We start from the raw sequence: 15,947 nt of genomic DNA on the forward strand, positions 1-15,947 counted from the left end.
GCCTGCTAAATATGAGAAGGGAAAGAGGTTGCAGAATGATTTCAGACAGCATTCAGTGACTGATAGTGAGAAAGAATTTTAATCCAAATCTATGAATGGCTTTAACACAAAGCCGGAAGGAGGGAGAGTTCAGGGATGGGCACTTTACACAGGGTGTCAAACTCATTTTAGGTTGAGGGTCGGATGTGGGACAACTTTTTTATTTGTTGTACATTGGTGCGCTCGTGGAGTAAAAAAAAAAAAAATTCAGAATTAACATTATGCATGTTTTACTAACCTACACTGGGGTTAAAACTAAATAGTGCATTTGCAATTTATTAATTTCATACTATTCCAAAGTTTGGGGTCAATAAGATTTTTTTGATTTAAATTAAACTTTTATGTAGCAAGGATACATTAAATTGAAAATAGGTGACAGTAGAGACTTCTACATTGTTACAAACATATTTCTATTTCAGCATCTGAACTTTCTATTCACCAAAGAATCCTGAAAAAATAAAAATAAATTCCACAAAAATATTAAGCAGCACAACTGTTTTTAACACTGATAATAATAGGAAATCTTTCTTGCATATCAGAATGATTTTTGAAGGATCATGTGACACTGAAGACTGGGAGTACACAATGTGTATACCTGCCCTAACACAAATTTAAGCTTAATAAAAATAAACTATACAGCTAATTCCTATTTACAAGCCTGCGCCTCAGTCAAACATAACTTTATCAACTTATTTGACCCCCAAAAAAAATTCACATTTGAGAGCAATTCCGTACAAGTAGAAACGCATCAATAAAGTGTCAAAGCTGAAGATTTTCCACCTCGGAGGCTGAGGTATTGTAAATGCAACTTGTAAATGTCTTTACATAAAAACAAAATCTTCTCAAACTCTGAACAACAGTCAGCACGAACACACCCCCACACTGAAGAGCATCATGTCTTATCTAGCAGTAACAGCCTGAATCTGTTTGCAGTCGGCCTGAATGAATTCGCTCCTTTTTCTACTATGGAGTCTGACACCAAACAGACTGCAGAACGCCCTGTGGTCACTGAACCATATAAACATGTCAACAGAAAAAGTGTTGATAAATAAATAAACTGAAAGTAATCAGAGCTTTTTAGTGGATCCAGGCCTGAGGAGGTAGTGCGATGGAACAGATGCCGTGAAAGGTTAACGTGGCCTACTGCGGAGAGAAAGACAAAAGGAGAAAACCACACATAATGAAACGAACAAGAAAGAATAAGCAAGATATGCAATGTACATGCGACTGTTCTAGTCTCATAAATATATTTATGAGCACTGAATATTTGAAGAGGCTTTTGCTCCAGAGGATGTATGATGTTTACTTAGGGTTGCAGCACTCTCAAATTTGGAATGTAATAAATTTCATCATTAGAAGTTTTCAAAGGTGGCGACTCAGCAAAGATCGCATTTTAAATGCATAACCTCTGTAAACGAGCACTGATTATGGGGGAAAAAAACTGGGGGAAAAACTGGGACTGCAGACTGGGAAATAAACATACAATGTTGTTTCTCTTGATTTGCATGATCAAATACAAAAATGTGAGTATTAGGTTTCTCCATAACGGAGATGCTGATCAACAACACAGATCTGGTAAATGAGATCCTGAGAGAATATGAAAAAATCTGAACTCAAAGGGAAATATAGAGCTTAAAATGTTTAGCACTGAAAGAAGTTTCACCAAAAATATAAAAATCAATCATTATTTCACCCTTGTGGTTTATTTTTATTTATTTCTGTGGAACATAAAATAATTTCTGAAAGATACCCTGGCCCTTCAATATAATGAAAGTGAATGAGGAGAGGAGTTGTTTAGCTCCAAAATCGCAAAAAAAAGCGCAATAGGAATAACACAAAAATAATCAATATGACCCATGCGCAATATTCCATGATTTATGAATCCAAACCAAATTAGTGACTAATAACCTGCATTTTGTGTCTTCATATTATTACAAGCAAAGCAGCGATGTCAGATCCATAAAGAATCTTTTCAATGATTCCGAGCAATCAAATCTTCAATTTTCAATGATTCCGAACTGCAAATCTTTTCAATGAATCAATTGACCTAGTTCACAAAACTGGTGTGAATGATTTGCTCATGAATCTGACTCAGTTCTCAAGTTTAAGATTATCCTTGAATAACAATTTAAATTTGGCTTGTTCCTCACACAAAGCTGTCATATGTCTTATACTTGGAATATGCTGCCCAAATCATATTTACCACTTTTAAGATACTTTGTGCTATTTTGGTCATCTACAGGTACAGGTTCAGAGCAACATGGGGGTGAGTAAATAATGACAAACTATGGGGTGATTATTCTTTTAGCTACACATACAATTCATTTTGTGGTGATTATCATCTTTTACAAACTACCATCAGAACATTAAATATCAACTCTACACTTCTGCTTTCAGTCTGAGCTGTCCTAAGGTGTCTAACATTCTCATTCAGTAGCTGCTCTCCAAATGTTCACTTACTCAAAGCTCATTATACAGTCCTCTGCTCACATAAAGTCTTGTTATGACACAACGTGTAAGTACTGTAGACCAAGGCCCTGGTAATAAGGTAAGCGACTGACAGTCCAGACGCGCATACCAATCTCTGGATAAATATAAAGAGCAGAAACGAGTCTATCCACTCACACACAAAGTCAATAAAGGCACCAGAGACCAGACAGAAATTTTAAACCTAATATATATAAATGGAAAAACAACATGAGAATACATTTAGCTGATCTTATATTGTGTTACCTGCCACACAGGGTGATGACAATTTGAATAATTTAATAGAAAATCAAATAAAAATATCAATGCTATTTGCTTTGATTGTTTAAATTTATTTTTAAACAAGATTTCTATCTGTACGTATATATTGAAATAGGTTGTTAAATCAACCATATATCTGTAGTTGTTACCCAGCAACAAATTTGTAGCACATACATTATTAAACAGTGATGCTAAATCACTTCAAGGCAACTATTAAAAGTCAGTGTCTTGAAGCCTCCAAACAAGTCTTTCAAGTGTTTTCAATTTAGGCTCCCAATAAGAGGGTCAAGCACACAGACTTGTTTGGTTATATATGAACATGCCGAGTAAAGGGGTCACATTCCTGGAGTGACTCAGGGGTCTCATAATGCAAGAGATTCTTATTTTAAACACATGAGTTCAGGATCCACCAGTGAGCAGCAGTTGGTCCTTTAAGTGTCTCCGACCCAGAATCCTGCTGGTGTGGTTAAGAACGCGGTATATTCAGGAAACCTTTAACCACATTCAGTAGCTGATGAGTCAGTTAAATAGTTCATATCATAGACAACTAGTAGACTACAAATAGATTAGGGCAGGATGATATACTGAATATTTACACACATTGTTTTGCTGATTATATTTTAATGTGAATATTACAGTGTTCTTAATGTACTTTTTATTTGGACAGTTTGTGATTATATGAGTTGTGTTGCCCTGTTTGCCACCAATTATTTTTTGTTTTATTTTTTTCAAAAAAAAAAACAGTCGGACCATTTCTAAACTTGTCAAACAATAGTTGTTTGGTGTTTATATATTATTACATATATTATTACAATTTAAAATGACTGTTTTCTATTTTAATACATTTTAAAATGACTGTTTTCTATTTTAATACATTTTAAAATGTATTGTATTCCTGTCCCGACAAAGCTGAATTTTCAGCAGCCATTATTTTAGTCTTCAGTCTCACAATGCTTCAGAAATCATTCTAATATGCTGACTTGGGGTTCAAGAGACATTTCTTCTTATAATCAATGTTGAAAGTTCTGCAGCATAATAACTGTGATTATACTTTGTGATACTTTGCAACTATGTAAAAGATTTTACAGCCACTTTGAATAAAAGTATTAATTTCTTCCAAAAACATGACCCCAATCTTTTGAATGGTAGATTTATACTGTACACTCTTCGTATAAAATAGATTTCTACAAATCTGTAAAAATCTAGAAATCTTAATCTTGGAATATACAATATACAATATATATTATTATTATTATATTAGTCATACTTTTAAGCTATTATATAAATAAAATATTGAGATAAACATTAAAGGGTTAATTCACCCATTAATTACTCACCCTCATGTCATTCCAAACCCGTAAGACCTTTTTGATGAAATCCGAGAGGTTTCTGAACCTCATAGGCAGCAGCGTCATTGCAACTTTCAAGGCCCAGAAATGTAGTAAAGACATCGTTAAAATAGTCCATGTGACTACAGTGGTTCAACCTTAATGTTATGAAGCGACAAAAAAACAAACCAAAATATCGACTTTATTCAACAATCCCCTGAGTCAGATTCACACGCATGCGTCGTGGTGCTCACGTGAACAGCGTCAGCCAATAATGAGCTGGCGTTCTGACATAGAACCCGGAAGAGTTGCACTGTATTTACTACATGATCAGTGTAGCAGACTGACATGGGGAAGAGATTGTTGAATAAAGTTGTTATTTTTGTAGTGAAAAAAAAGTATTCTCGTCACTCCATAACATTAAGGTTGAACCACTGTAGTCACATGGACTATTTTAACCATGCCTTTATGGGCCTTGAAAGTTGCAATGACGTTGCTGCCTATGGGTGGAAACCTTATGGGTTTGGAATAACATGGGGGTGAGTAATTACTAAATGAAATTTTTGGGTGAACTAACCCTTTAAATATATCACCCAGCCAGCCCTTGGATTACAACATAGGAAATACTGGACACAACCTTGTTTTTTACACTCAGAGAGTGAGAAAGAGATTAAGCAACATTGTGAAAAGAAAAAAAGCAAGTTCTCCGTGTATTTTAGGGCTTTTAGAGGATTAATCATTTGATGGATTGTGGAATGGGGATGAGAGCGGTCCGAACAGCCCTCTGTAGAATATGAATGGCTGTGGGCACCTGCAGCTGCTCTGAATACAAAGAATGCAGCTATTCCCACAACTCACTGAGACCTCCTGTCCTTCAGTGTGCCAGCATTAGGAAACATGTGAGCAGGTTCACCTTTCTAACACCTGCAGGCATATCAAAAATGGGGATTACTCGTAGGATTACAATTTGTATGTATTATGAAAGAAATATAACCATGATATCACCAAAAGTGGATTGTGATATATGACATACTGGAGAGGTTTTATAGACAACTACCTAGAGCTTCACGCTCCACTTCTCATCGCTCATCCACAGCAGTTTCACTGGACTGTACTTACTCTCTATTCCAACAGGTAACTTCGGGTAACGGGTAACTTCTTCCAAGCAGCTTTGTGAGGCACATTTAAAGGACACCAGTAACTATCACATCCCACATCCTGAATTTTAAGTCAAAGCATTCATGCAGCTTTCAACTCAACTACCAAAAATGCTTTCAATTATTGCAAACTTCAACATTACTTTCCCTATTTAAGATAAAATAGTGCACTTTTACTGGTGACATTGCATTGTTGGTGTAAAGAAGACATTTAGGCAAAACAACAACAAAACATCTCAATGACTAATAATTGTGAACAAATTGGATTTATACATGGGCAGAAAAGCTGTGTGTTACTCACACAAACATTCCACATTCTCTGACAGATCCATATTTTTAGTCAAATTTATTTTTATTTTTTCAAAGGAAAACTTCTGGAATCTAAAAGGGGGGAAAAATCAGTAGAAAAAAAACTTATCACTATATATGTGTGAAAGCAGAAAAAGGAGCTATGAGAGGTGCGAGAGAGAAAATAGCAATGTAGGCAGGTTCACTGCTGCTTTAATTATAGTTTTACAAGAGGTTTGACTTTTCCTAATGGCACTGGAAGTGAGGTGGCATGGGAGATTGTGTGTGTGGGAGGAGGGTGAGAAAGTCATTGTTAAGTAGGTGATTTACAAGACTCCCAGGCTTTTTCCCGTAGCGAGCTTCCTTGTGTTTTGTGGCTGACCCAACGTGTCTACGGGCATGGAGGAAATCCACCCAAAACCCTTGAGATATAGGCTGCTTTGGGGGTCTGCCTGTAAAATGTACAGCCAGTATGTAAAGTCTATTACTGATTTCAGTACACAGTCAATAAAATCATCATCAACTAATGTTCAAAATCCAGGGGACGGTCAGTTCACTAAGATTGCATGGTAGCACTTTACAATAAGCTCTCAGTTGTTAGTATTAGTTAATGTATTAAATAACATGAACTAACAATGAGCAATACATTTGTTACACAATTTGATAATCTTTATTAATATTAGTTAATACAAATTTAGTTATTCATTGTTTGTTTATGTTCGTTCACAGTTTATTAACTATTGTTAATAAATACTATTGATTTTAATAATGTATTAGTAAATGCTGAAATTAACATTAACTAAGATTAATAAATGCTGTAGAAGTTTATGTTAACTAAGTAGTTAACTAATGAAACCCTTAATGCAAAGTGTTACCGATTGCATTTATTTTAACAAATATACAATAAAACAGTTATAATGTGAAATATTACTACAATTCAAAAAAAAATTCTGTGATGTCTTCAGTAACATGATCCTTTCGAAAGCATATTAATAATGGAAACCGCAATTTTTTTTAAAGTTAGTTAAAAAGAACTTAAATTAATTGAAATAGATTTTTTTCTAACAATGTAAATGACTTTACCGACACTTTTGATTAATTGCATAATAAAAGTATTTAAAAAAAAACTGCTAACTGTGGGGAAAATAAGATCATATAAAAAAAATACTGGGATAAAGTGATTAAATCATTTGAATTACATTTAAAATACAGTAATAATAAATAATATTTTTTTTTTATCATAATCATTTTTATGAGGACAATTTAACATTAAAGTAAAACGTATACACTAGATATAAAGATACTTTAAAAATTGAGCCTAGAATTTTTCACCTTTCTTTTCTCCAAACAGAACAAACTGAAAACGTTGGCTGAGCTCCTCTCACTCCACACCAGTGGACATGTGGGACGGTGTATCATACAATATCTGTCTTATCACAGACATTGCTCAAAGCAGCAACTGTTCTTCCGAAGCTCTTCACAAGCCTTTCAGACTCAAAAAATGTAGCCAGAGCTAGCAAAATACAGACACAGGAACCGAGCATCAGTTCACTCCTCCAGGCACGCTTCCTGAATTTGAAATGATGTTCTAGATTCCAGGAAGTTCATGTAGCTGTGATGTTCCTCGAACTGCCTCAGGTCATGACCCCTCAACATTACTTACACGTGGGACAGTTAAGGTTACTTTAAAGAAAAGCTGTCTACGGTGTCAGAGTTGCTGTGAAAGACAAGGTCTGCCATTGACGGAGTCCTATTGTGTGTCTCTGTCACTCTGTGACCTTTTGGGCCTTGTGTAGAATAATAAAGGCTCAAAAACAAAATAAATCAATATCTCCCCCCAGTAAACAGACCCAAGATAAAGCAGTGCACAAGGTGAGTACTTTCTTGCTTTGGGAATTAAGGGCCAGATTTACTAACAGCTTGCTCCAGCGCAAACCCCCTTTTTGGCTTTAAAAAACTACTGTCAGGATTTACTAAAGATATGCAGTGAAAAACCAGCACTGAAAAGACGTGGACAGTTATTTTTTGCGGCTGACCTTATTGCATATGCATTTGTTGGAGTTTCCCTTTCAGACGCAAAATTCATGGGAGGAGAGTAATTAAATGAATCATGCAAGGGGATTTACTAAGGTTTGCGCTGGTCAATTTCGTGGTATTTGCGCCATTATTTAATGCCCAAAAAAGCATGTCATAAACCAGACACCAATTTGTGCTGCTCTTGGAAGATTGCATTGGTCATTATTGAAATGATCCGAATCCAATTCTTTGATGTGGGCGTCGTCAGTAGATTGCGCGTAGAACTTTCCACTCCCATCTGCACTTTTTGGAATTGCGCTCTCATGCTAATTTGCCATGTTTAGTAAATCTGGCCCTATAATAGTCGATTCACCTCCCAATACTGAATTAAAGTGTAAAAGACACAAAATGAATGAGGTACACCTGCTGCACCACAACAGCCATAACAATGCCACTTATTCATACAGTATTCCAAGAAACACGGGCCATTTTCAATGCCATTAGACAGACAGACAGACAGACAGACAGAGACATGCAAGGCCTACTGACAGTAACCGACATGTAAAAGGCCAAGCTAATGTGTGAGTAAAACAGAGAAGTGGTTTTGGCAGGTGAGGGCAGCACACAGGCTAAACATATAATGGAAGATGCAAACAATCAGAGCATAAGCAGTGACAATGAACCTGGCTTTTTTTCCCGTGAGAATCAAACTTTTCTTTAACTGGTTTTACAACACAAAAAAAGTTCAAAAGTAATGTAGAGGAAAACATCTAGTTAGAAGTCAAAAATATTTCACCATTGAAGGATGACGATGAAGGAACACTGCATATCCACCTCCAGTAAGAAATAAATGATGTGGTGTTGCATTCGTAAAGACGTGTAGTATGACTACTAGCCTGAAATTTTCCACTACAGATCACCAAACAAATAGAAAGAATTTCATCAGCGTCATTTCCCACCAGCATCCCACACAGACTCGGGCTAAATTACTCGATTAGTGTAATTGCATAGGAACCTCACTAAATTGTGTTTAAAAAAATAAAATAAAATATCAGTTGTTGATCTGGATGCAATCCAGTGGTGAAAATCTATTGATTACATATATTACGCAGTCCAGTGGTACTCAAGTTGATGGATGAAAGGATCTTGCAAATGTTACATAAGAGTTCAGAACAACATAAGTCGGAAAGGTATTAGACAACCTTCTAACAGGGGGTGAGCTACAAATGTGTCTCACCAAAAGGCCAAATATATGTGATAAAATTTCCTCTAAATAAATAAATAAACAAATACAATTTAAACCTGAGACTCTATTAACTTAATTTTTTAACTCCCCACTACTTCTACTAATCAAACTGGACTCAAAGCAAACGGGAAGGTCTATGAGATAACATGAGAAAGCACATGGTGGAGAGAGATGGGAAGAGAGAAATGTGTAAAGACGACACATCCAGAGGACAACACATCCAGAGCACTAACTCCGCGCAGCCAAACACAGCTGAAGCTGAATGAGATACAGATGGACTGATTTTCTGAAAACAATGGATATGAAGCACCTTCAGCGTGAAGGGAGGTTGGGGGCTGCTTTGTTCATTCACATAGACTGACGCATGACTGGCCGAGCTGGAATGGTTTACCTGCATGACCATCTGTTGCCAGGCCAGCGGTTGGTTGCTCCCGCCTGTGGTGCCGCCCACCAGTCGATCAGAGGGCAGACTGCCACGTTCCAGCTGCAAGGAAACATTGCGGCGTTCCTCTTCAAGGGCCCTGGTCAGACGCTCGAAGCGCGCCTCCTGCTCTTTGACTGATGCCAGGATACTGGCGGCTGACGGCACGTCATATTCTTCCATAGCAGCGCCCAAAATTATATGCTGATTACAGGGCAGGGTAAGTAGGGGAGAGAGAAGGACCCAGGACAAAAGAAAAAACAATTGAAAGGGATAATTCAGCAAAAATTTTTTAATTCTGTTATCATTTAAATACGCTCTTTTCTTTCTTTCTTTCTTTCTTTCTTTCTTTCTTTCTTTCTTTCTTTCTTTCTTTCTTTCTTTCTTTCTTTCTTTCTTTTGTGGAACATAAAAGGAGTTATTTACAGCAGAATGTCTCTTTTCCATAATTTGAAGGCAAATGGTGACCACAACTGTCATTCAAGGAAATTACCATCTTCAGGGTCAGTTCTAGGGTCAGGAGATATTCAGGGTTAAGTGGATGCATGTGGAGCCATTTTTTTTTAATTATTAAATATATTAGAGTGTTCTAGTTTATAAAATCTGCAAAGTGCATAAAACTTTATGTTTTTATTAAGAGAAAATATACTTATTATAATAATCAGAATAAAAACATTTACCCCCGATTTCACAATCAAGGTTTAAGCCTAGTCCCAGACTAAAATGCATGTTTGAGCAGTTTTAACTGAAAGCAACTTGTACTGAAATAGTTTAAAATATGTCAGTGCCATTGTTTTGTCTCAAGATGCACACCAGTAATGTTTTTTCCTAAGGCACGTTTATTAAAAACTACTTATATGTCCTAACTGAACTAAATCCTATAATCCTGTCTTATTCTAAGCCCTGTCTGTGAAACCGGGCTTCAGAGTTTTACTAAAAATAGGCTTAGGTCCGGAAGCCAACCCCTAGTACTGCCCCATGGACCACCTTTATGGTGCTTTTTTGTCTTTTTTGACAGCCCCTGGTCCTCATCTACTTTCACTGTTTGTAAGTGAACCCATTTTCTTGATCTCTTTTTGTGTTCCACATAAGAAAATCATACTTATTTGGAATGACAGGATGGTGAGTAAATACACTCAAAATATCTCTATCACTATCCCGTTAATACTGACTATGTAACTCCACATGCTGCAGATGAGGGGGCAAATTGCACTGTAACTTTGAGAAGACAATCCTTTATGGGGGGGTGAAACTTCTGCATTTCTGCATGTATCAACCATATGACACAAAACATACAAATAGTTCCAGACTAAATTCACCACACACAATACAAATAGGCATGCCAGACTCTAAATCGCCACAATAAAATCATTCATGCTATGCACAATAGCTCAGACTTCTCTCCCAAAGACAAAGGTGACAAACTGAAGATAATGGAAGCATCACAGAGAGAGAAAAAAACATAAAAACAAGGGTTGAGGCATGGTTCATACACAGTTCACCTGCATACACACCTAGCAGTTAGTTGAGAGAGAGGCAGTTAGAGGAGAGACATCCCCCTATAAGGACAGACGGGAGGAGATGTGCCCAGCGGCGAGTAAAGAGAGAGCGAGAACTGGCTGCAGAGGGAACGAAAGACAGAAGAAATCACAGGTTAGATAACACTCCGACATTATAAACATAATAGACAGAATTCTGCTTCGGTTGCTGGGGATTTAAAGAGGATGAAGATAAAGAAAGAAATGAGAAGATGCTAGAAAATGATAAATGACTATTGAAACCTCACTCGCTGACTTTGAGCAAAGTAGATTGGATTGGGCTGTCAGGGGACAGGTGTACGGAGACAAAGCGGCCCGGATAGAGTAAAGATGGGAAAAGAGGGCTGGTGCATATTAATATTTACTAAAAGCATAATTCAGTTGTTGTTTTTCGTTCTCTATTAAAAGAAAAACCACAAATGGAGACACACAGTAACACAAACATGCTATTCTCTATAGAACAGTGTGTGAAGGTCCTATTCCCTTTGAAGCGCAGCACAGTACACACACACAGGCTTTGATGTTTGTTTCTGGCTGATCATTTATTTATCTTAAGAGCTATTCTGACACAGCTCTAACGGCAAGGCATTGTACCAGTCTTGTTCTGGGTATAAAGAGCGACCACTCGAGTCTAGCAAAGGGAGCGAGCTGATCTGCCTCTGCTGTTGCTCCTGCCTCTGGAAAATAACCCGAGATTACATTTATCTGCTAGATAAGACACGTTTACAAAAGTGTGATAGCTTATCATGAAAAATTCCAGTCAATAAAAATGTGGGATGTGATATCTGAGATGTAAACAGTAAGGTATGATCAACGGAAACATTTTAGCCTGTTTTAGGAAATGAGTTGTTCTGCCAGCCTGGTCAACTGAATTTCATCTAGTACCTATATGACTATCCATCCATCCATCCATCCATCCATCCATCCATCCATCCATCCATCCATCCATCTGCCAGTCTATCAGTATGGCTTGGATCCATCCTTCAAGTCTAAATGATTTTTTATGCCCAATTTCTGTCTGCCCAATGAAATTTTCAGTCTAATCGCTTAGAAAAGCAATAGAACACCCCTACTCAAAAATAATCATTCATACTTTTCATGCCTGCAGCACACGCTGAAACACTGATGTCTACGGTAGCGATCAAAATAGAGTAAATCACCTTTTGAAAGTAACTTGATGCTTCAAATTAAGTTTCAATTGCATAAAAACTTGCCTTGCCTTACATCATTACACCAGTAGGTGGAGGAAAATGTATTTGTCATTGAATCATTCATTCAAGAGATTTGTTAAGACTCTTATTCATCCAGTAGTGAAACAAGTGAAGTCGTTATGAGTTAATCATTGAATTATTCCTTCTTCAACCCTTTTTTTAAAAGAGAGTAATTAATTAACAAGCAGTAATTAACATTTTGGCAAAACCTCTTGTAGACATGCCATTTTGATTAGTTGTCTATTCAGAATCATAATCTCTATTTTAAACTAAATAAAAAAATGGTCAATTGCAGCTCTAAACAATAGCATTAGTGACTTGCCTTAGCAAACACTACTATTTAATTTTGACAACTAATACACATTTTGAGAGCTTTACTAACGATGTATTATGTGAATTACTTTATTGCTATATAATAATACTATTCAAAATTAAATGAGTAAATGAGATGTTGCCCAAACCCTCAATTAAGACCATCAAAATCTTCAGTGTAGAGGGGCACCGTGCTATCATCATGGGATTAACTGAGCTATGATGATGAGACGTTTATGATGATGAACCCCTGCTTTAGGATTACAGAAGCTGCCTCTCCCATACTCCCTATTTCAGGGAGTACAGAGGCAGATGGGAAATAGCTCTCTGCCTCTCTGAATAACTGCAGGAGAATGACAAGCATGTCAGACATGCCCACTGCACTTCTCACGACCACCAGCCATTGAACACTTCAAATATTTAAAAGTAGTGAAGCATTCCACGTCTGGTTTGTAGCTGGTTTTGCTAATAGTCTGGAGAGAGAGAAAAAAAGAAGTGTTCATTGACAGCTAACTGTTCCTGCAGGAATATCCCATCTGTATGCTGCATTAACCTTACAGAGAGCGTTACTGCACTATGCAATATGGTTCCCTGAACTAATGATTGTACTACAGATTAACAAAGATGAATGTACCGATTTGCCAACAAGGCAGTTAAACTAAAAAGGATAGTACACACAAATATGAAAATTCTGTCATTTATTACTGTATACTCTAAAGTTCAAACCTGTGTGACTTTCTATCTTCTGCGGAACACAAAAGATAAAGAACGCTAGGGGTCCAAACTACATTTGAAATCAATTAACATTCATTGCAAAGAATCATCTTATTTTTTGCTCCACAGTAGCAAGAAAGTCATAAAGGTTTGAAATAACATAAGGGCGAGTCGCAATAATGACAGAATTGTTTTATTTTCAAGTAAATTATCGCTTTTTGAACTATCACTAATATGTCCTTACAGGGAGACGGTGTCTGTAACACTGTTTTGGTTAAAAGTGCCTGATAATTGACACATTTGTAATTGGTTGTGTCAACAAAATAAATAACTAAAAAAGTACACAAATATGTATAGGATTTAGTAGCAATTACTAATGGGGAGAACTGGCTTTTATTCCCGGAGATGAATAAACACAGTCACATGAACTGTGCTTGTGCTGGCACAGTGTTTTTCCTCAGGGATAAATACATTGCAGCATAAACCCCAGTGCTAAAAATAACTTTGTAATAAATTTACAAACGCAGTCGGAGCTTTCTGCGTGGTTCCAGAGAAGAGATGAAGCAGCAGCAGAGCATTTAAAAACCCCGGCTTGAAAAATCCTCAACAACAAATCCATCCGGGGTTGGGGAACACCTAGCCAACACAGGAAACATTAACCTCGCTTCTGTTAAGGTGAGAAAACATTAGGACAATTGTGTTTACAGTGCACAGAGCTGCTACACCTCAACCCCCAAAAACCTGAAACAATACAAAGCTTATGAAACATAGAGAAAGGCGGATATATGACAAGGCCCAGAAAGTATTAACTAGATTTGTATCATCCAAAACTTGCCTACACAATGTTGGATTTGGCCTGATGATTTCTGAACAAACATAATAAGCCTAAATGCTTAGAAGCTGCATTTATCATGTTATCATTCATGTCTGTAGCGAAAAAAGGTTATGCTTATGCTTATAGCAAGAAACACTAACGCATGATTGCTGCAGACAAATAAGGAGGGGGCAACTAGACGGAAAACTGGTGGGAACAGAAACACCCCCCCAATTAGAGAATGGTCTCATTTCATTAACCCCAGCCAATCCCCTCTTCAAAAAGATAAACCCTCTCATTTCTCCTCTGGGGGCAGAGGTCCAACATAAATAAATCACCAGTCCAGCTCCACCTGAGGCCCATCTGTGTGTGCAGGGTCCGTAGAGTAATGAAAATCCTCATTTGACGCTGTTCAGCGATCAGTTTTGCACGTTCAAAGTGTGCTGGGCGGAGAATTGGGTAGAGGGAGGCTGATCCTGGACCAAGAGCTCCTGCTAAGTGTAAAGAAGACCAAAGACAAGGCCCTCAAGAGCACCTGGTCCCATTTTAACACTCATCTGCTCCTCTCCAACTGAGTTTAGATACCAAATTAGGGATGTATTAAGCTCAATCACTCAGATTTAAACAAAGGGACTTTAACAACCTCAAATGTTGAGCCGTGCTGCGTTATATGTCACGGCACTTATGATGAATTGATGGGCTGGTGCTTTTCGGTAATCTAATATATTTTGTTCCAAGCACGTGTCAAAAGGGGAGCCCTAAGTGGGAATGAAAAATCGTTAGAATCAAAAGACTGTATGTTACAGTTTACAAAAGTTCTCTAGAATTTACTATGGAGTAAGTGCGCAAGAGATTTAATCAAAATAGCTCTCATTTACAGTATATGAATGACCGAAGCTCCCTAATCCAAGCTAAAAACACAAAACAAACAGCAGAATTTTTTTTAGAACTTAGCTAGGGTAGCTCACTCAAAAATGAATATTGTTTTCTCACCCTCATGTCATGCCAAACCCATTTAGCCAACTCTTTTTGTTTTACTTTCAATGTACAAATATCATTCACAATCTCTTTATGAACTTTTTGTAGTACCAAAGCTTTGGGTGAATAGACTTTTAATGGAGGAACAAAAATCTCACAGGTTTCATTAAAATAACTTAATTTGTGTTTTGAAGATGAACGAACGGCTTAGAGGTTGTAACTATAAAGATCCTTAATAAAGTATATTTTAAAAGTGTATTTAAAACGGCTTCATTTTGCTGTGAAAATTTATACTGTCATAGTCAATATTGCCTTGAATTTGGGATTCAAAGCAGCTAGCACTATGAAACGCTGAAGAGTTATGTGTGTTCTAGGAGGAGGAGAGAGCGGAAAAATAAAGCCAATGTTTACCACTAATTTTTTTCCAAGTCTTTGTTTTTTGAACTGACTCAGTCAGGATGTGAAAAGCCTTTTGGAATGAACCAGCATCGAGAGAGTTAGAAGAACATCCTCAGCTACGCTCAGGTTCCAAGTCCTTAAATAACACAGTGCGTTACAGTAAAGGTAAAACAAATCAAAGGCATGCCATGCTGTGACGCCTCTCAAAGAGGATGCATCCTCAATGTACTTATTTACAGAGAGTATACACATTTCACACAGAATTATACATCTTCACCAACTGATTATACTCAGAGAATAGGGAGGCAAGTAAAATGAGGAAATAAAGATACATCACGCTAAGTTCACTAGTCAAAACGATCTGTCACATTTATGACAAAAATTTGAATTATTATTAATTTAAATGAATAAAATTTACATTGTAATATTTATTTTTTGTAGGGTAACTGCATACCATATCCTTTACAAACCTAAAACAGGAAGTACATTTTAAACTTTATTCCCCGGTTTCCCAGACTAAAATGCATGTTTAAGCTGTTTTAACTGAAAGCTGCCAGCAATGACAAATCTTAAAATATGTCAGTGCAGGTAGATTTCAGTTAAAACAGCTTAAACATGCATTTTAGTCTGGGACTAGGCTTAAACCTTGTCTGTGAAACCGGGGAATAAAGTTGTTTTGTCTCAAGATGTACACCAGTAATGTTTTTTTCCTAAGGCTCATTTATAAAAGCTACTTAT

The 15,947-nt window shown here is 36.9% G+C and overlaps 1 protein-coding gene across 23 annotated transcripts in view; it reads right to left on the reverse strand.

Moving 5' to 3' along the window:
- The window catches only part of arvcfb (ARVCF delta catenin family member b), a 229,897-nt gene that overhangs the window by 110,285 nt on the left and 103,665 nt on the right, over positions 1–15,947 (reverse strand). For 8 of the 23 annotated variants that reach the window (XM_079605653.1, XM_079605652.1, XM_079605650.1 and 5 more), the window contains exon 4: positions 9,214–9,447. The exons of 13 other annotated variants lie outside the window; for them this stretch is intronic. In XM_079605653.1, coding sequence (XP_079461779.1) covers positions 9,214–9,447 — 234 coding nt within the window. Of the gene's footprint in view, positions 1–9,213; positions 9,448–10,757; positions 10,863–15,947 lie in introns of all 23 variants that reach the window. 2 more of the 23 variants (XM_079605624.1, XM_079605651.1) reach the window with 1 other exon arrangement.

Source organism: Phoxinus phoxinus (genome assembly GCF_949152265.1).
Source record: "Phoxinus phoxinus genome assembly, chromosome: 3".
In the NCBI taxonomy this organism is placed as follows: domain Eukaryota; kingdom Metazoa; phylum Chordata; class Actinopteri; order Cypriniformes; family Leuciscidae; genus Phoxinus; species Phoxinus phoxinus.